The 21,970-nt window shown below is 35.2% G+C and overlaps 1 protein-coding gene across 1 annotated transcript; it reads right to left on the bottom strand.

The window, feature by feature from the left end:
- Positions 1–1,300: 1,300 nt before the first annotated feature.
- On the bottom strand, positions 1,301–20,914 carry LOC116170763 (forkhead box protein L2-like). The gene is made up of 3 exons (XM_031487266.1): positions 20,904–20,914; positions 8,926–8,945; positions 1,301–2,510 (listed from the first exon to the last, which is right to left on the bottom strand). The coding sequence occupies exons 1-3, from the start codon at positions 20,912–20,914 to the stop codon at positions 1,741–1,743; spliced, it is 801 nt and encodes a 266-aa protein (XP_031343126.1). The 3' UTR covers positions 1,301–1,740.
- Between the last annotated feature and the right edge of the window lie 1,056 nt (positions 20,915–21,970).

Here is a 21,970-nt window from a genome sequence, read left to right as displayed (position 1 = left end):
ATACTCTGATAGGGCAAAATGGAACCCCATCGGTTAAAATTTTGATCATTCTCGTTCAGTGGATTTCGTGCTAGCTCCCCTACTAGTAGTGTAACCAAAAATATTTGTAACGGTTCCGGTTAGGGTTTTACAAAATAATAGCGGTTTCGGTTCCAAATTTTGTTCGGCTCATAACAGCTTTTTTCGGTTCCAAACAGGGGAGGGGCCCAGACTCATTAGAAATAACGGTTTCGTTTCATATTTACATCAGAAACTAATTTTTTTGAAGTTATAGCTTTTATTATTTCCTTGTAATACTTACACAACCGTATCAAAAAGAATTACGGTTTCGGTTCTGACAAAATAAACAATTTCGGTACGTTTTTAGTCTATTTTTTCGGTCCGGCCCTGATCCCTGCATATGCCCACTGCCTTAAACAAACATACAAGATTCTAACCTAACCTGCCAAAAAATAGAATAAGGTGATGTCGATTTTCGGCGTGGATACCTAGTTCCTTTGAATTAAACATGAAAATTGTTTGGCTAAAATTGGCTAAAAGGCAGTGGTCCACTAAAAATAATATTCACTGTCATGTAGATATTCTGTATCAATAATTTATTATAAATAGTTTAGATTTGCTAACTTTACACTCTAAAATTTACGTAACAAAAACTGGACTCATCATCTTGTTTACCTTATTGTTGTCCAACATTTTAGGTGAGTATGATTACATGAATGAGAAAAGGACAAAAACTATGTTAGTATGCCTTATGCTAATCAAATCACCTATCCACAATGTTTTTAAGAAAAAGACGGAATGAACAGGAGACTCCAATTTTGTCGCAGACCAAGTGACCGTCCCTAACGTTCGTAATGCTTCTATTTCTCATTAGGTCAAATTTTTGAATTTTTTTTTTTGCATTCGTAAGTGAACACAGTGAATTAGAGACGCAGTTTTATCGATCCACCTAAAAACAACTAAAGTCATTTGCACCAAAGATCACCTTTACGTCACTCGTTTTGTTTGGTAAACAATTTCAAACGAGTTCTTTATTGTCTATCATATACCAAAACACGAGCAAGAACGAAGAAATAATTTAGGTAACATATTGGGAACTTGGTTCACAAACAAGTTACATAAAGATCATCTTTGTTCCAAACGACTGTATGGTGAATGGATCAAAATGACTGATCGGGCGAAAACTTACTACCTACTTACTCGTCTTGCTCCCTGAAATAAACAACGATTTAAAAGTACACGTTTAGTACATCTACTACAGCCAAAACTACAGGAAAAAGGCATGGGGTTATTGTAAGCGAAATAAAATAAAAACAGTTTTTAGGTACATGCTTTAATGAAAGAAGTTAAAAATACAAATCTAAGGACAGGTAACATGTAATTATATTTCTAATCAAATACTGATGAAAGCGTATCTACAGGTGTCTTTAAAATTCTTCTTCTAACAGAAACAATTAAAAGTAATAGTGTAAATGATAACGAAAGTAATATACATTAAAATAGTGTTATCTAGCGACATCAGTGCGTTCGCGTAGAGAATGAATTATAAGGATAAACAAAGAACAGTTAAGAAAACTTGGACGGACGACATTAATCAACATATATAAAAAAGTTCTTCGTGTATCACTGCCAGGTCGCAGTTGAATGCATAGTCCTGCGTGAAGGTGTTTGGGAGCAGGAAGATAGCGACTCACATGAAACACTTGGGAAATGTAGGACTAGTTGGTTCTTCTTTGATTGTCACCACTGTAAAAGTAGCTGGGGATCAGCGGGAGGCGAGGTGTGGGGACCAGAGTACTCACTATCGGGCGGCCAGTAAGACGGATAACGGGAACTGTCTTGGCGAACACCACAAGCACTAAATGCGGGGGAAGGGTATCCTTGCTGCGTGTACGACGGAGTGGAACAGCTTGAGTAGGCTATCTGAGACTGTCCGAGCCACGATGCGGTATCGTACCGCGAGTACGGCGGAGGATAAGTTGGTGGTGTGAATATATTACGCGCCAGTGGCAACCCGTGCTGACCCAAAGGATCGCCAAAGAACGCCTTTGCGTACGGTTGAGCGGATCTGTAGGGGCGTTTCATTCGTCTACGTCGGCGATAATTTCCATTTTCGAACATATCTTCGCATTGGGGATCCAACGTCCAGTAGTTCCCTTTACGTTCGCCTCCACCTTCACGCGGAACTTTAACGAAGCATTCGTTTAAGGACAAATTGTGACGGATGGAATTTTGCCAGCCTTTTTTATTGCGTTCGAAATAAGGAAACTTTGCAGTGATGTACGTATATATTTCTGATAGGGTGGCCCGTTTCGCATTTGAGTTTTGAATTGCCATCGTGATTAGCGCTACATACGAGTACGGAGGTTTTCCTTGCGCGTTTGCACTGGTGGAAGAGGGTTGAGGAGACTGTCTACTACTGGTTGTTCGAGATTCATCTGCTGAGGATTCAGATATTTGCGGCTGAGGTGTGCTCGTCGGACTGTAGGTGGACACTGATGAAGAATTTACTGAAACAAAAGAAAACTGTTAGAGTGGTCAGGAACGAGAAAAGTTCCACCGAAAACAATATTTCATTTCAAACAATTGCCATCAGACATGAATAGTCGTTTTCGGTAGATCATGCAAAAAATAATAATTGTCAAAGTCGTTTTTCACCCTGTAGATACAACCCACACAGAGATATGCATTGTAACGGGTGCCCGATAATGCATTTAATATTTTTCAATTTTTATATATACTCGTGTTTGAATTGAAAACGACCGTGTAAATTTTCATGTGTACCGCTTCATGCGAATGGTAATGTCGAGTAGGATTAATGGCGGCAACGATACGTGTTTAGATAGTTTGGGTTAGATAGCAAATTTCTACAATAAGACAGACGTGAGTTGTCAAATTTGCGTTGGTTCCGTTGACGGAATTTCGGTTCCGTTTCGGGTTTCCTAGGCGGCTCTGATTAGGGAAAATGTTGGAAAAGAGACGAGGGGTCGCTAAAGCGTAAAGTTTCTCCAAGAAAAGGTTTGACGCTCGACCCCTATTAAGGGGTGATCCAGTAATCCAAGGCTGGACGACACAACTAGTAATTTTAGTTGCTATATAAATAAGGTTCGATTCATTTTTGTAACCGGTTTGAGAATTTTAAAAGGATAATTCCACTGTATATAATTTCCATGGATGAACTCACTTAGAAGAAGGTACAAATTGGTTTTTCCACTTCAATTCAATACTAAGTATCGAAAATCTTCTAACTGATTTGAAGAATATACTTTTTAAGACTGTGATTTGTTTGTAAAAAAGGAGATATTAGCTTACGTATTGTTTCACTGTTCGTGTATCCAATGAGTAAATAGAAAACTTCCAATAGTTCGTTCAATTTTAGCACTGGGTTTTGAAATTAAGTTAGGATTCATTTTTGGAGGGCTGCAGATTTTGATTGATTTTAAATTTTAGTATACCTACAAAAATATTTTGATATTTTATCTTTATTTGTCATACAACTGATGTAAGGCGGAAGCGACTATTTTACATTTCCAGGTTTAGAGGAACTAGCTCCATTTTCGTAACGAAATTGTTTCAAAGTACAAAGTTGAGCTAGCCGTCGGGATATTTTGGGCGAAACTTTCGTTAATTAAAAAAATGATAACCTGATTGTACCGGGTGACCCGATAAGACTGTTCCTCGGCCATATCTCGAGAACCGTTCGCCATATGACTTAGGGACAAAAAAAATTATTGGGTAAATCGGTCATGAAGAATCGCTGGAAAATATTTTCAAGTTTTAAAAATGAGCAACAGAGGGCGTAGCTGCTATCTTAAATTTTAACATTGTATTTTCTTTAAATTTCGCATAATAAACTAAACATTCTTTTTTCACATTTTTAAAGAGAACCAGTTTATCTATCATTTTCGTAAAAACAAAAACTCAGTTATTTCAAAAAAGATGGTGTGGGGCGTTCAATTGTTTTTGCATTTAAGATCTGGTGGTCATTTTTAGAACTTGAAAATATGTTCCAGCGATTCTTCATAACCGATTTACCCACTAATTTTTTTGCCCCTAAGTCATATGACGAACGGTTCCCGCGATATGGCCGAAGAACAGTCTTATTGGGTCACCCGGTACAAGGCACTCCAACCCTTTGTTAAATTTTGATGCTCAATAGTAATAATTTTTTCATCGATCAACCGTTTACGTGGTCGAAAATCTTCTTGTTCCATATATGCTCGATTTTAATCCCGAGAGCTGTTCACTCTGGATTTACTTGTAAGCATGCCTACCCGCCACCCATTTGATTATGGATAACGTTTACGGTAAAGGGAATCAGCAAGCGATCCCCAAATGAAATTCACAAAAATCTTCACCTCTTGAAATTATATGAGATTCTAATGTAACAATCTACCTACAAATATGATGATTTGGAGAGGTTGTACTTAAGAGTATTAATTTATGAGTAGGTAAACTAATTGTAAAATTGTCATTTAAACTGTGTTCAATCGTGACCAAGCACACCTGATCTCCAGTTACAATCGCCAAAGTTCGTCCATAAAAATACAACACCAAAACATTCCCACCAGCATGACCGATAGATGGTTTAATGGTCTAGTAAACCCCAAAGGTAACCGCTTCGAAAGTAATGTGTCGTTTACGCTACATTTACTCTTTCACTATTAACGTATTGGCGATGGGTTTTATGAACATGTTATAATCGTCCAGTTTAAAAAAAATTTCGTTCAATAATCAATTTAGAATGCACCGCCGTTTGTATGCCGAAACCTTTTGCAATTTCGACATCAGTCTAACTTTCGCAATTGCTTTTCAGATTACACGGTTTATCGTTTACTTAATATAATTTTTGTGCATAAAAAGATACCAACAACTTTTAACATGATAAATTTGCACTTGCCCTACAATTACGCCACATTATTTTTATTCATGGCAGATGTTAAATTTATATTTTAATAGGTTTAAATGAGTAGGCTAAGTCGCTCTCTAACCGTAAGTGATAAGGGTAGATAAAGTGAAACCACAGTAAAACTGATGATTGCGTATTCTAATGACATGAATCTGTCATTCTTATTTCAAATGGGACGCGGAGCACAATATAAAATGAAGTTCAGAGCATATGACAATGCCATTTGTATGGAAACGACCGCGACGGCCGAACCCGTCTAATTTTGACGTCTAAATTATGTTCAGAATTGAATAAACCTTTATCGTCTTGTATAATAAATAACTATTATTTAATTTGGCTAGAATGACACTTTCTATACAAATTAGGTATATAATTTGTTCCGGTTAAAATCTTTATATTAAATTATATAGGGTGGTTTTATCTGGAATAGTTATTTGATGAAACCTTTATCGTCTTGTATAATAAATAACTATTATTTAATTTGGCTAGAATGACACTTTCTATACAAATTAGGTATATAATTTGTTCCGGTTAAAATCTTTATATTAAATTATATAGGGTGGTTTTATCTGGAATAGTTATTTGATGAAATACTAAGTGTTTAGTATCACTGGTTTATCGAGTGATGTAAAAATCCAATATAGCGTCCATTTAAAATAAGGAAGTTGATGTCAATATCACGGAAACCGCCATTTAAAAAAATATATACTCTACGTCCTTTGAATTTATTCCATCGAATCTTGCAACTTTTATTTAAAACTGTTTTCAATAGCTCTCTTTCTTACTAAAATATTTGAACTTTTAAAAAATGGCGATTTACACTTTTTCCAATTATCTACGAAACGAATTATTAAATATCGCATGGCAACATTTAACCGAATCTGTAAGTATAATAATAACAGACAGACAGAAAAGAAAAGCTATACCTAGTCATTAGCGGGTACACAATGGCAACGTTGTACCTTTTTTTTGACATTCAGAGGATTGTTGTTAATTGTCCAGTAAATGAGTGCGAGTGTGAGTAAGTTTGCAGGCCAAGATGAAGTCGAGTTGCTTGAAAAACTCTACTAGAGATAAACTACACAGTAATGATTTTTCATGTGTAGACCCAGCTAGAAGGAACTAAAGCTATTACTTTTGAATTTAATGTTAAACAATAAGAATCTTCCAGCTGAGTTTTGAAATTATGCTTAAAATACATTCTTCACCTCGCCCAGAGTAAGTATGCTAACGAACCACCGTTGTTCTATTTGAACAAATTGCCTTAGAATAGCAAACATCATTAAACAAACTATAAAAGGCGGTCAAATCGATTTTCCAAGCCTCGGCGACTAAACAATGGACTGTTTGAACATAGCCATCCTACACTAAAAACCTAAATATTTGAAGATTAATTAAACCCTCTTTGAGAAACACCCGGTATACAAATGAAGAATCTTTGTATATCAATGTTCCCCAGACAAATGTTATAGCGTCTCAAACTGCTGCCAATATAATACCCTTTTAAGTTGAAGCTAATTTGCATATGATTAGTCAAATCCATTTTCTCGGTCCTGTAGGCAAAATCCTTTGCATATACAAAAATAATTTAATTAGAAATTAAGTACCTACCTTCACAGCGATTAAAATTTTCCCGTGTTTTGTAATTACCTTACCATTTTACGTTAAAGCCTCTATCAATACCCGTATAATCGATCTTACGCATGTTATTGAGCAATTGTGGATTAAATTAAAAACTGGCAACCGAATCACTGCATCTGTGGCTTTGTGTCGACCTCCCGATTTGCATCGCGATAATTATGGCGAGGAAAAGGGGTTTGCGATTGTGATCTTTTTGAGAGCCCTAAGTAAACTTACGCATCTTTCATATTCATAGTTGCCATTTTAACTTTTGAATCAAATTTTGATTTTGATCAGTTAATATAGAGACAGCATTTCTCTTGGTTTTAGTATCATGAGAAACTTTTTTCTCCATCTCCCTACCTGAATAAAACTCTTGATGGTCTCACTTTTATGCAAGTACTTACATCAAATGAGCGTTTTCGGAAGTACCTATACGTATTCGTCATCAGTCATCACAAACTGTATAAAAAAAGGAAAGTTTGAATTTGTATGATTGTTACTTATTCACCAATTTTGTAGTGAACAAAATGCATAAATCAGTATATTGAAAGGCAATATTACAATAAAGCATTGTAACACGTGTTTTTCATATCTACTATTTTGTAGCGCATTTTTGGAAAAAAATACGCTATTGTATTCGTTATGGCTGGTTGGCTGACCGACTGAGATCTCAGCAATTACAATTCATACTTCAATTACATACTTCAAATTTTCACTAAAAGCTTTCTGATGTATTGTAGATGTGCAGGCTCTAGTCTATTTTGTGTTAGATTACTTGCGAGATCGATAATTTAAGAAAATAATTTGGATATGGTTTTCGGAGGTGTTATAATTTTACTAGATAGATGTGTCTCAGTGTCTCGTCCAGACGTTCTGTTATGTGGTCACTTAATAATTGAAAATTTATTTGAAATTGTTGATGGCCATGTCTTGCATAGTTAAGGTCCAGCCTGTATGTCTCTTTCCTTGTTTGTTTCCCTGTTATCGTGTGTCTGTTATCTGAGCGCGCCAGGTATTAAATTTGGAAAATAACTTTCACTTCATTCTCGCCATTTTTATAATTCATACGTGGGCGACCGAGAACGAATGTTCAGAGTTAATAATATACAAGTAAGTAGCCGTAGTTAGTTTAGTTTTTATACAAAGTCTCTGTCATGTGTAATAACATCCTTATTTTAGCTATTATCTTATAAGAGAGGTGTAGGTATTATGTATGTACTATATAGGTGTCAAATCTAGTGGCGATTTCCCACTTGTAATATTAATCTATAAAACGCCAATAGTGTATCATGTCATTCTGCCATGTCAAGCTCTGTAGATCAAACTTATTTTTGATTATGCTGTTCTCCGTAGATCTATTAATTCTGGATAAATTGGTACCACCCATCTGACCAGCAGTCAGCTGGATAATACACAACATAATTTGAAGCGGACCAGTGGGCGGCGAATTGGCTGCAGTCAGCAGTACAAATATTAAAATACCTACCAGCAGTACCATCAATATCTTGGGGTACATATAACCGCCGCCGCCGCGGGTGCACCCTGCGGCGGCGGCGGTTATATGTACTTCCCTCTGAACTGTTTTCGAGATATCCGCTCTTAACATTTCGACATCACCAGTAGATTTATTTCTTGCAGGCGCCCCATTCGCCTTTTGTGAGTACCTCCTCTGACAATCTGTTCTTGAGAATTATTTATATCCGATCACGATAAGGGGAGGAAAAGGATAAAACCAGCCCCCCCCTAACCCCCTGTTGTGATAATGAGTCAGAAAGAAGGGCGAAATAGTTGGTAGAAACCAGGTTGTTTTGTTGAGACCTTTATAGTTAGAATAGAAAAGGAATTGCGCAGGAAAGTTCTAGTTTGTACCTACAAACCAATTCATGTCGGTAACATGATACAATAAATATAGTCGGTAAGACCTTTCATTAGAATTAGTCCAGTCAACCTGTGTCGTAAACCACCAGTTGAAGGAAAAAAATAGTATGAAGCTAATTTTTTTCCCCATCGATTACTACCATTTAGACAAGTGTTTAGCCAAAAGTCCCCGCCCCTACCTCCCTTGCTTCCCCCCTGTGCCCCCCTAAACATGAAAAGTGTAGGGTTTTCGTAAATCGCGTCTCTCTCGATTACTAAACAACATATCGGATTGCAATTTGTTTTATTCTCTTTGCTATATAACATTGTCTACAAATAAGTTTCAGTTGACTTTCGTCGTAACTTTTACCGTTTGTTTGTAATTCGTATGAAAAGGTAAAAAGTGGTATATTTTTCGGCACGTAATTTTACTTTTTGTCGCAGAAATTTTCACGCCGACATTTTATCAAAAAATGTTACCTACAAAAGTTGTAGCTCCCATTATTACCTTTAAAATGATATGAAATAGTACTTACTTTGTTGAAGAGCCTGCGAGATTCAGCCGGTGTAATGCAGAATGCGTACCCAGTCGTGGCGGGTTCCGTCGAGGTGGGCCCGGCGGCGCGGCGTTGCAATGCTAGTAATGTATAGTAAGTGTTTTTTTTAACTTTAAGGTGCACTGTTGCATTTTCTCTAAACAAAACCCAACGAGTCTCAGTGAAACCTAAATTCCACCCTTTTTAGCGCATTTCCACAAAAATAAAAAAAAATGCGCTATTGTGACCACTTTGTCCGTCCGTCCGCTAACTTTGCGACGCTACTAGTTTTTTATCTTAAGAGCTATTGTTCTACTTTTTTCGCTATTTGGTTCGTTATGGTGTCGAGTCTTGTACCAAGGAAGGAATTTTGTCTGTACCGCTTACAAAAAAAGTTATTGTAAAAAAAAACCAAAAACCGTTTTTTACATGTTCCATAATTTTACACTTTTGCCGTTTATTAACGATCCTAGAGATCGTTTTATAATTTTGCATTGCTATCTGTCGCCTGCCGGTTGGTCTCTCCGTCTGTTCCTTTGTCTGTCTGTCCATCTATCTGTCCGTGTGAACGATAACTTTGTTTAGAAATGTTCGATCGCTTTACATCTCCGTTAGTTATGAACTGAATTGCATGAAATTCAATATGGGCATAGATTTAGCCATATAATACGCAATGCCAAAAGTTGAATCGAATCGATTCAAAATTCACAGTGCCCTTTTCGCATCTCGACCATTTATAAACCGAATTGCAAACTTTTTTACTTATAAAAGTATTTGAATGAAATTTGATACATAGGCACTTGGAATAAAGGAAAATCAAACGCCAATTTCAAAATTTGGTTTTGCGCATGCGCAGTGCCAACTTTTTTATTTATGGAAGAATTTAAACGAAATTTGATACATAAGCACTTCGAATAAAGGAAAATCAAACGCCAATTTCAAAAATTTGGTTTTGCGCATGCGCAGTGCCAACTTTTTTATTTATGGAAGAATTTAAACGAAATTTGATACATAGGCACTTGGGATAAAGGAAAATGAAACGCCAATTTCAAAATTTGGTTTTGCGCATGCGCAGTGCCAACTTTTTTATTTATGGAAGAATTTAAACGAAATTTGATACATAGGCACTTGGGATAAAGGAAAATTAAACGCCAATTTCAAAATTTGGTTTTGCGCATGCGCAGTGCCAACTTTTTTATTTATGGAAGAATTTAAACGAAATTTGATACATAAGTACTTCGAATAAAGGAAAATCAAACGCCAATTTCAAAATTTGGTTTTGCGCATGCGCAGTGCCAACTTTTTTAATTATGGAAGAATTTAAATGAAATGTGATACATAGGCACTTGGAATAAAGGAAAATCTAGCGCCAGTTTCAAAATTTTATTTTGCGCATGCGCCGTGCCAACTTTTTTATCTATGGAACTATTTAAGTGAAATTTGATACTTAGGCGCTTGGAACAAAGGAAAATCTAACATTAGTTTTAAAATTTAGGTTTGCGCATGCGCAGTTCCAACTTTCTTATTTAGAAAAGCATTGAAATGAAATTCTTCTCATAAACTGAAATTGAAGTAGCACGTCAACAATGGATTGCCCATGTGCAACGCTATCTTTCATATTTGTGGCCGGATTTTTACGATTTTAACAGAAGTTGCATCTTACAAATGGGAAATGAATGCAAGTGGAAATGCGCTTTATGTAAATCGTTTACGATTACTTTTTAACTTGTTTAATTTGTGTCAAATATTAATAAATCCTTGTATAGGTACAGCTAAAAAACGTATTTTCCTGACTTTTATGTAAATAACTATTGTTTAAAAATGCATATATTTTTTTAATGTTATTTTAAAACAAACTAATTGCGGTATCTAATTTGAAGTAATAGTTATTTACATATGAGTATGGTAAATCAAGGTTTACGTTAACGAGTGAGATGTTTACTGCCGAAGCGTAGCTGAGGCAGGAATTTCGAAACGAGTAACGTTAACTGATTTAACATACAAATAATGTAAAACATTTTATTTCATACTGCTCTATTTCTATTAAAATACCATTTTGATTAGAATGTTGTAGGTACATATTAAAATAAAAGCAAAAGTCGATCACTTGATTTGTTTGATCTGACAGTAGTTTGACAAATATCAATGCATACGTTTAGATGGATGTCAGTTGCGGTTGCTATGCAAAATTTCCAGTCTGGTAAAAATTTTCAGTCTGGTAAAATACGATTTACCAGACTCAAATCAGTCTGGGAAAGCGGCGATTACTAGATAGTATGAAATAAAAAATATTTTCAGATTATTCACATTAAAAAATAAATTGATGTTGACCATTTCCGATTTCCTAAACTTCCAGGACAAGTTCTTCATTTTTCTTGACTTCAACCAAAGTTTCATTACTGCATGATCCGCCACAGCTCCCACACATTTCTGTGCAACAAGTGATGCTTTAAATCAGCTGCAATTACTTTTGCAAGCCTTTTTGCAGTTGCAGGATCCATTTTTGAATCTGATAGTATGCTCGATAGACGATAAGCGTGTTGTTCAGCAGCACCAGATGTTGCAGGGAGGGATGCGATGTTAAATTTGGATTTTAATGACATTTTTGCAACAGCTTTAAGTTACATTGAATATCTACTGTCATTGAGACATGCAGAGTGCAGACCTTGTGCCATCCGTATTTGTTTCAAGAAAAAAAACCTCTCCTACCTCTTTGAGAATATTTGTGTCTGCCTGTTTTTCATAAAACTGTCATTTGATGAACTTAGCAATTTGTACGCGTTGATTTTGGAAGAGCATTAGTGTCTCCCAGATTCAAAGTGTGAGGCCTACAGTTGTTGTCAGACAGGATACAGATCTTTTCGTTCAATTCTTAGGGCTACCACAGTGCCAAAATGTACAACTATTCTTTCACAAACCCTCTGGTACACCATCAACCTATGACATCAGCAAGACCCGTGAAGAGATTGGTGATATGAAGGATGTGATATTTTTTTATGCTATCACAGGATGTGATACCACGTCTTCTTTATTCGGCAAAGGCAAAATCAACGAGAACAAATTGCCAAGTTCATCAAATGATCGCACAAAAGCCTAACAGTTTTATGAAAAACAGGCAGACACAAATATTCTCAAAGAGGTAGGAGAGGCTTTTTTTCTTGAAACTATATCGATGCACAAGGTCTGCAAGTCTAAATGACAGTAGATATTCAATGTAACTTAAAGCTGTTGCAAAAATTTCATTAAAATCCAAATTTAACATGGCCACCCTCGCTCCAACATCTGGAGCTGCTGAACAACATACGCTTATCGAGCATCTATCAAATTCAAAAATGGAATGGAGATAAGGAAATCAGCGCTACGGAGTGGGGACGGATCATGCAGCAATGCAACTTTGGTTGAAGTCGAGGAAAATGAAGGAACTTGGAAGTTTACGAAATCGGAAATGGTCAACACCAATTTATTTTTTAATGTGAATAATCTGAAAATATTTTTTACTTCAAATTACGATACCGCAATTATTTTCTTCTAAAATAACATAAACAAAATATTACATGCATTTTCAAACAAAAAAACTAGCTGTACCTATACATAAGGACTTAATTAATATTTGACACAAATTTAACAAGTTAAAAAGTAATCATAAACGATTTACATAAAGCGCATTTCCACTTGCATTCATTTCCCATTGTAAGATGCAACTTCTGTTAAAATCGCAAAAATCCGGCCACAAATATGAAAGATAGCGTTGCACATGGGCAATCCATTGTTGACGTGCTACTTCAATTTCAGTTTATGAGAAGAATTTCATTTCAATGCTTTTCTAAATAAGAAAGTTGGAACTGCGCATGCGCAAACCTACATTTTAAAACTAATGTTAGATTTTCCTTTGTTCCAAGCGCCTAAGTATCAAATTTCTCTTAAATGCTTCCATAGATAAAAAAAGTTGGCACTGCGCATGCGCAAAATAAAATTTTGAAACTGGCGCTAGATTTTCCTTTATTCCAAGTGCCTATGTATCACATTTCATTTAAATTCTTTCATAAATAAAAAAGTTGGCACTGCGCATGCGCAAAACCAAATTTTGAAATTGGCGTTTGATTTTCCTTTATCCCAAGTGCCTATGTATAAAATTTCGTTTAAATTCTTCCATAAATAAAAAAGTTGGCACTGCGCATGCGCAAAACCAAATTTTGAAATTGGCGTTTGATTTTCCTTTATTTCAAGTGCCTATGTATCAAATTTCATTCAAATACTTTTATAAGTAAAAAAGTTTGCAATTCGGTTTATAAATGGTCGAGATGCGAAAAGGGCACTGTGAATTTTGAATCGATTCGATTCAACTTTTGGCATTGCGTATTATATGGCTAAATCTATGCCCATATTGAATTTCATGCAATTCAGTTAATAACTAACGGAGATGTAAAAGCGATCGAACATTTCTAAACAAAGTTATCGTTCACACGGACAGATAGATGGACAGACAGACAAAGGAACAGACGCACAGACCAACAGGCAGACGAGAGATAGCAATGAAAAATTATAAGCGATCTCTAGGATCGTTAATAAACGGCAAAAGTGTAAAATTATGGAACATGTAAAAAACGGTTTTTTGTTTTTTTTTACAATAACTTTTTTTGTAAGCGGTACAGAAAAAATTCCTTCCTTGGTACAAGACTCGACACCATAACGAACCAAATAGCGAAAAAAGTAGAACAATAGCTCTTAAGATAAAGAACTAGTAGCGTCGCAAAACGAGCGGACGGACGGACAAAGTGGCCACAATAGCGCATTTTTTTTATTTTTGTGGAAATGCACTAAAAAGGGTGGAATTTAGGTTTCACGGAGACTTGTTGGATTTAGTTTAGAGAAAATGCAATAGTGTACCTTAAAGTTAAAAAAAAAACTCACTATACAACAATATTAGCATTGCCGCCGCCGGGCCCACCTCGACGGAACCCGCCACGACTGGGTACGCATTCTGCATTACACCGGCTGAATCTCGCAGGCTCTTTAACAAAGTAAGTACTATTTCATATCATTTTAAAGGTAATAATGGGAGCTACAACTTTTGTAGGTAACATTTTTTGATAAAATGTCGGCGTGAAATTTTCTGCGACAAAAAGTAAAATTACGTGCCGAAAAATATACCACTTTTTACCTTTTCATAAAACGGTAAAAGTTACGACGAAAGTCAACTGAAACTTATTTGTAGACAATGTTATAGCAAAGAGAATAAAACAAATTGCAATCCGATATGTTGTTTAGTAATCGAGAGAGACGCGATTTACGAAACCCCTACACTTTTCATGTTTAGGGTGGCACAGGGGGGGAAGCAAGGGGGTAGGGGCGGGGACTTTTGGCTAAACACTTGTCTAAATGGTACTATGCGATCAAAAATGAGTTGCTGTCGAGTTACCTTTGGAATTTTTGTTTACATGGGACATCGTATTTAACTTGAACTTCCAAAGGCGACTCGACAGCAACTCATTTTTGATCGCCCGTTAGTTGTCGATGGGGAAGTTTTATACTATTTTTTTGCGTTCATCCCCCCCCCCCCCCCCAATAATAATTAATGGGAGCTCCCCTTGAGACAGTGAAATGTGAACACCTTCAAGGTAACAATTCCGGAACTCTAGGACCATACCCCTAGAAGTAGTTCAAAACCGCAGATACGCAAACAACATAGCACATTTTTTTAATTCTTAAACAATGCGCTAATTATAGAGTCGTTTTTGCACATGGTTATAGTCACAACTTGTTCACGAGATCCCATTGTGTAAACCGTTACCTATGTCTGAATGTCAGATCTGACCAAATTTGCTTCATCTAGCCAAACTCGTGTAACTTCTGTATACACATTGTTTCAACGGACGGAATTTAATTGGTATCTTAATCTTATGATGGCCGGTTTTTTGTCTCAGTTATCTGATAGTTACTTTGCATGAGAACAAAAGTATTTAGTTATTAGGAGGTTATGTATCAGAAAAGTTTAATTGAGATAAGCCTTTTTAGTTATTTTGCACGTCATCAAATTGCTCACTTTAGCTCCAAAACTAGACAAATGTTTTCTGCACTTGAAATTGAAAATTCCCACCTAGCACCTACTATATTCTTTGGAATGCTCTTATAGCTACGATTCTTTAAATCTATTTTTAGACCACCGCTCTTAATCATGCATAATTTAATTTCGATAATTTCTAATTTTCCACACAAAACAGCGTTCCGAAGTTAAGAAATGAACGCATAAAAATACACGGTTAATATTTACGTGAATTAACGTGTAACGTAAGTACATAGGTAGTAACGAAGGTATAAAACTAAACTCCCTGCAACGGTAGCAGTAAACAGTAATAGAAACGTTAACTTAATATATTTGTAAACTAGGGGGCGGGTGTCGAGTGACTCGCCCAGGGCGTAACCCCAATTAGCGTTCTAATGAGAACGCCGTAGGTAGGTAACTAACCGTGCTTAATGTACAAATTGGGCGGCTGAAATGTATTACCCTTTGTATTAATTACACTTGTGTCTAATGGGATATCATTTCATTTTGGCTAATTATCCTTTTAGCTTCGCATTTTTATTTATTTACCTAGATATACGATATAGTCTTGATGTGCTTACCTGTTTTAATGGAAAAATTTCGATTTTATTAAGTATGTATGGTTGCGATTTTATGATCGGAAACAAGTTGATCTCAAAATTGTTTTCAAATTTTACACATGACAACTCTGAAATTTAGAAATTAGTTTATCAGATATTTTATTTTTTACTCTCTCATCTCCAAGGATGATTGCTAATTTCAAAATGACTTTAGAGTAACTTATTCTCGGCGTATCGGAAATTTTAAAATATCGATACTTGTCATTATTGCCCAGATAAAATCCTTAGTCGACTAATCGACCATGAAAATAGTCATTAATCGTTATTAATCAACTACTTGCCCAATATCGATTAATGTGTTCATGGATTAATCGATTATTATTTAACCGATCGGGAGAAGATATATTTGGTCGTAAGAAAAGATTTCTATTGATTGTATTGCAATGTAAATTTATAATTAATATAAAATTAATTATTTATCTTTACAGAAACTAACAAAATTAAAACGATCCTTAGATTGATTCAGTTAATTGTTATTTATCACTTACTTGTACCGATCTACTCTCTTTTATAAGATATAAATTTAACCACGGGCGCGGATTTTACTATTCATCATTTCGACATCGATTCGACTGAAACTAAACACAGTCAATTTATACATATAGCCAACAAAATGCTTCTAGAAAATCTTGAATTGCGGAATTTAGACTCTACGCCAATACTCGAAACATCTAGATCTCATTGGCGGGTCCGTGAAGTTAAATAATGTTGAAACTAAGTGCAATGTTAGTGCCGCTATCTTTGTGACGGCATGTACCTATAGTAAAAAGATTGACCAAAAAATGAACTACCTATATGAAACTGTTGCATTTCGAGGCATTAAATGTCACTATCTTGAGTACTAACACCACTCTCATTTCCACTTGTACCACCTTCATTGTCGTTTTGACACTCCCAACAGCACGTTTTAGCGTATTTTCCTCAAAGTGAAAAATCGCTATTGGCTGCACTTTGACGTCTGTCCGTCACACGTATTCCTTCTAAACCACTGAACCGATTTGGCGACATAGGACTCATTTGAAAGGGCTTGGTCCAAGGATTCCGTGCGTAACCATATTTTTTGGTTATGCGTATGCGCAGTGTCAAAAATTTAGTTTAACGCATGTGCGATGCTAACTTTTTAATTTATGAAGATATGTAAATGAAACTTTATATGTAAACACTATACTACGAATATAAGTAAACTTAACGACGTTTCTAAAATGTTGTTTTGCGCATGCGTAATGGCAACTTTCTTATTTATGAAAGCAGTTCAATGAAATGTTATACATAGACATTTGGAATAAAGACAAATCTCACACCAGTTGCAAAATTTGGTTTTGCGCATGCGCAATGCCAACTTCCTTAGTTACTGAAGCATTTAAATGAAATTTAATACATAGGCACTTGGAATACAAGCAAATCTAAGACCGGTCTTAAAATTTGGTTTTGCACATGCGCAATGGCAACTTTCTTATTTATGAAAGCAGTTAAACAAAATCTCATATGTAGGCACCTTAAATGAAACTGAAACTAATACCGGTTTCAAAATTACTATTAATAAAAGTGAAACTAATGCCCATTCAAAATTTGTATGCATTTGTATACGCTTCACTATTTTTCATTGAACTGTATAGACTTCGACGATAGGCGGCTCATTTGAAAGAGAATGGGTAAAGATCTCGTGCTTACCGGTATTTTTTCCTGGTCCAAATCATCATAACTCCATTATTTTAAGAACTATTGAAAAAGACAAAAATTTTCAAAACTATCTATCAGCCCTAAAACATTTGTATTTGCAATTATTTTCTTTTTCAAATAACAAAATAGCGATTGATCAAAAATTAAAAAAAAATAAATTTTGATAACCACCTCATCGATTTTTGAAACATTTCTAAAATCCCTCCACTATCTACTACAGCATTTGCCTACATTTTTTCAATTTTTTTTCATTTTCGATTTCCAAAGTGCCCTCCATCGCAGGATAGATTGAATAAAAACGTTTGGGACAAATGTTGTAGTAGATAGTGGAGGGATTTTTAAATATTTTACTTTCAAAAATCGATGGGATAATTATCAAAAAATGTTTTTTTTTTAATTTTTGAACGGCCGTTATTATAAAATAATTATAAATATAAATTCTTTAGAGAGCTTAGACAGCTTTGAAAAAAAATTTTTTTTTCAATACTTAAAATAAGGGACTTATGACGATTTTTCCAAAAACAAAAGAACGCCAATAACTCCGAACCGACCGTAAATTGGAATTAAGAACACTTGTTTATTTTAATGAGTTGTAAATGCCGTTGTAACGACTTAGTATTAACACCCTGTTTACCCAAAATTTGAACAAAATCCGTCGAGCTGTTATCCCGGAAAACTGCATATGTACAGGGTGAGTTAACGATTGCGCGGAGTAACTTAATGCCTCGAAGATAAGATTTTTGAATAGAGTGCTTTTGTATTATGATATGGTTGCATATTCTCCACATTTTAAAAATATTTGGAATTATACAGGGTGCGCCCCAAATGGTACATTTTTTGAATAGAACCCCCTGTATTTGAATGCATTTTTGAATTCTACGTGTAATTGTACATCTTTTTTATTATATGGTTAATATCCGAAAAGATAGTAGTTTTAAAGATAATTCGATTTTTAAGAAAAATTGGGCATTTTGCAAGCGTCAGTATATATTGTCAAAGTTATTACTTAAATTTTGATTCCAGGTTTTATATCTTTTATCCTGGGTTAAGTAAAAGTCAAATAAATACATCTACATTACAGCCTACAGGGTGTTTTTTGTCTAGATCCAAAGTTACAAAACTTCATATTAAAAATCTTACTTTTTTAAATGTAACACCCTGTATATTTTTCTGTCATCTTTTAGCTCCTCCAAAACCTTCAACTTTTGATAATAATGCCTATACCTATCTCTGATAGTTTTCGAAATATCTTGGTTTTCCTGGTTTTTATATTCTAATCTTAAATAAGTTAATATATGTAATTTACATAATATGGAGGTGGTCGTGCAAAAAAAGACAATTTTTATCTATCTCGTTCAAAGATAAAATCATATTTATTAATTCATTATTCTATTAATTCATTTAAGTCTATAAAAACTGGAGAATAAATTTGATAGTAAAAACAAACTTTTTTCTACTTTTTATATTTTAATTTGAAATAAGTTATAATTTACATAATAACGAGGTGAATATGAAAAAAAATGAAACAAATGTCACTGACTGGATGACATTAAAAGTTAAATTAAATTTGCTTTGTAGTCAAATGTTTTTACTTATTCTCCAGTTTTTGGACCTAAAATAAATTGTTTGAAAAATAAATTAATCGATATGATTTTCGTTTTGGACGAGATAGATAAAAATTACCTTTTTTGCATGGCCACCTCACAATTATGTAAATTACATATAACTTATTTAAGATTAGAATATAAAAACCAGGAAAACCAAGATATTTCGAAAACTATCAGAGATAGGTATAGCTATTATTATCAAAAGTTGAAGGTTTTTGGAGGAGCTAAATGATGACAAGAAAATATACAAGGTGTTCCATTTAAAAAAGTGAGATTTTTTAATACGAAGTTTTGTAACTTTGGATCTACAAAAAAACACCCTGTAACCTATTTTTTTAATGTAGATGTATTTATTTGACTTTTACTTAACCCAGGATAAAAGATATAAAACCTGGAATCAAAATTTAAGTAATAACTTTGACAATATATACTGACGCTTGCAAAATGCCCAATTTTTCTTAAAAATCGAATTATCTTTAAAACTACTATATTTTCGGATATTAACAATATAATAAAAAAGACGTACGATTACACGTAGAATTCAAAAATTCATTCAAATACAGGGAGTTCTATTTTAAAAATGTACCATTTGGGGGCCCTACTTTGTCGGCGCACCCTGTATAATCGTTGACTCACCCTGTACATATGTACGTACATTTTATTCCTTAAAAGCTGCTTAAAATGATCTGAAACGTCTACATGAAATGAAATTTTGACCAAAAAACGGTGATCGCAATGGCTCCCTAGCTCAAGCTAGGAAAACCGGACGTCGAGCTATAAAGCTTGCCTGTTAGAAGTGCAAGATGCAACTTTAAAAAACGCCCTTCTGTTCCGTAATTCATAAAAAGTGTATGTCCTAATAGGATGGAAATCTGCAGACAGTAAACCTGAGAAAATACGAAAAACGACAAATAAATTGAAGTCAGCACAGCTGTAATCATCTTCCACAACCGTTCATGGACCGTCACCGCTCTAACTTTCTAAGTGAGAAAGATTTTCAACAGCTTCAAAAAAATTTAAAGGATCCCTGGAACTGGAAAAAATTACTAAAACGCTCTAAAAGGCATTTGTTTGGTAAAGTATTGAAGTTTTTCAGGACCAATGAAACACTCTTCAGTCTTCACTACACCCGAAGAGGTTTTTAGGACTTTTGCAAGGTTTTGTACTCCATTCCATATCTCTCTATGCTATTATAACACAGCCGTATAGGATTCCATATCACGCATTCAAGAGTCTATAAATTTATGGTCCTTTCGCAGGTAGGTACTATACTCTTTCAGATCTTTCTCTGCCCTAAATCTTTCTTTGCATGATTTTCCGTTTGTTGAAATTTTTAGGAATCTTTCTCAGAAATCTTCGCAATTGTTTTAAAAACCGATAATGGATTCTGAAAGTGCCACCTGCGTGGTTCAGTTAATAGGTGCCATATTGCTGTCTGTCTGTTCGTATGTACGATAACTTTGATTAGTAACATCCGATCGCTTTGAGGATTGGTACCCATAAAGCAAGGTCGCTATTGTTTTTCAGCTACGTATAGTTGTAAAAATGATGAATGGGTGAAGATCTCAAGGGCCGTTTGGTAGGTAGATATTCAGTTGTATCGGATGTAAGTAGTACGATTGAATTGTAGTACCATTGAATTGTATTTCCTCTATGGTATTAGCTACTTAGTAATAATTTACTTGTACCTATCAAAGAGTGTAGTTTTGTGATACTTTGGTAATATTAATTGACAGTCATATTGTGCAATGCTTTCCTCCCTACTTTTTCAGTTGAGAGCTTTTTCGAATCCAAAATAAACTATAAACGTCCGTGCTGCAGACAGGCAAATTATGTTACTTTGTCTACTATTAGTACGTATTAAAGTATGTAAATGTATTATGAAAGAAAAGAAATGCCTACTTGAAATTAACAAAAAACAGGTGTACGTGTTCGTTATTTGATTGTCTTTACAAAAATGCATACTCGCCGCTTACTCGTACGTGATATAGGTAGGTACATACTGCAACTGCAGTTTCATTGACCTACCTGAAAGTCATTATTGTAATGTAGCAATTAGCGTATAGCAAAATATGTATCATATACCAAATGTATTCTTATGCCAGTAATATCTTATTTCATGATTTCTTGTTGTATGTGCATTTTTTAAACCAAGTACCTCAACGACTGCAATTTCAGTAATGCAACATTACCTACTTTGTCACGAACGTTGAACCGTTTTCGAAAAATTCGCTCGTGAAGTTTTGACATCATCTATCTCTTCCAGACGTCCCAATCGCCCTATGTGAGTACAATCCTCTGACAATCTGTTCTTGAGATATAATGAATTATTTATATCCGATAAGGATAAGGAGTCGAGGAGGGGGGGGGGCTATGGTTGGTAGAAATTCATTCCTTTCGTTGAGACCTTTCATTAGAGCACCATGAAGGATATAACAAGTTTCACCCCCCCCCCCCCAACACCTCTTTTGATAAGGAGTAAAGTAGTTGGTAGAAAACAGTCCGTCATTGGAATGCCATATCCCTCCCTCCTCCCCCCAGCCACCAACTGATCCCGGAAAGGAGTTGCGCAGGAAGGTTATACTTTGTACAAACGAGTTCATTTCGGTGAGACCTTTCATTAGAATACAATGAAGGTTAGAAACGGGTGTTCCCCCCCTCCTTTTCACAAATTTTACTTGTCACCACTGAACACATGCACGTTTTACATTCAAAAACAGCAACTCAGGACATTATTCATGGGGGGGGGGGGGCTCCCCCTTCAGACACCGAACTTTGATGACCGTCTGGCACACCTTCAAGGTATAGGGCACCTATTGCAAAAAATTCCAGGAGTGCAGGACCATATCCTTCTAAAAGTAGTTCAACACCGCAGAAATGGGTTCGGACGGACGGACAAAATGCAAAACAAGGGCATTTTTTTTAATTCTTAAAAAATGCGCTAAAATGGTTAAAGTGATGCACAAGAATCATGTTAAAAACATGGGAATTTATGTATATGGTTTTTCCCTATGTCTACTTTCAAAAGACAAAATTAGATGTTTATTTGTTTTAAAAAGTTATTTTGGATGCCTAAAATTAGGCGCCCTTCAGAA

Source organism: Photinus pyralis, unplaced genomic scaffold, assembly GCF_008802855.1.
Source record: "Photinus pyralis isolate 1611_PpyrPB1 unplaced genomic scaffold, Ppyr1.3 Ppyr1.4_LG5, whole genome shotgun sequence".
Lineage (NCBI taxonomy): Eukaryota > Metazoa > Arthropoda > Insecta > Coleoptera > Lampyridae > Photinus > Photinus pyralis.
The sequence above is the reverse complement of the archived record's forward strand: the minus strand, read 5'-3'. Positions and strand labels throughout refer to the sequence as shown.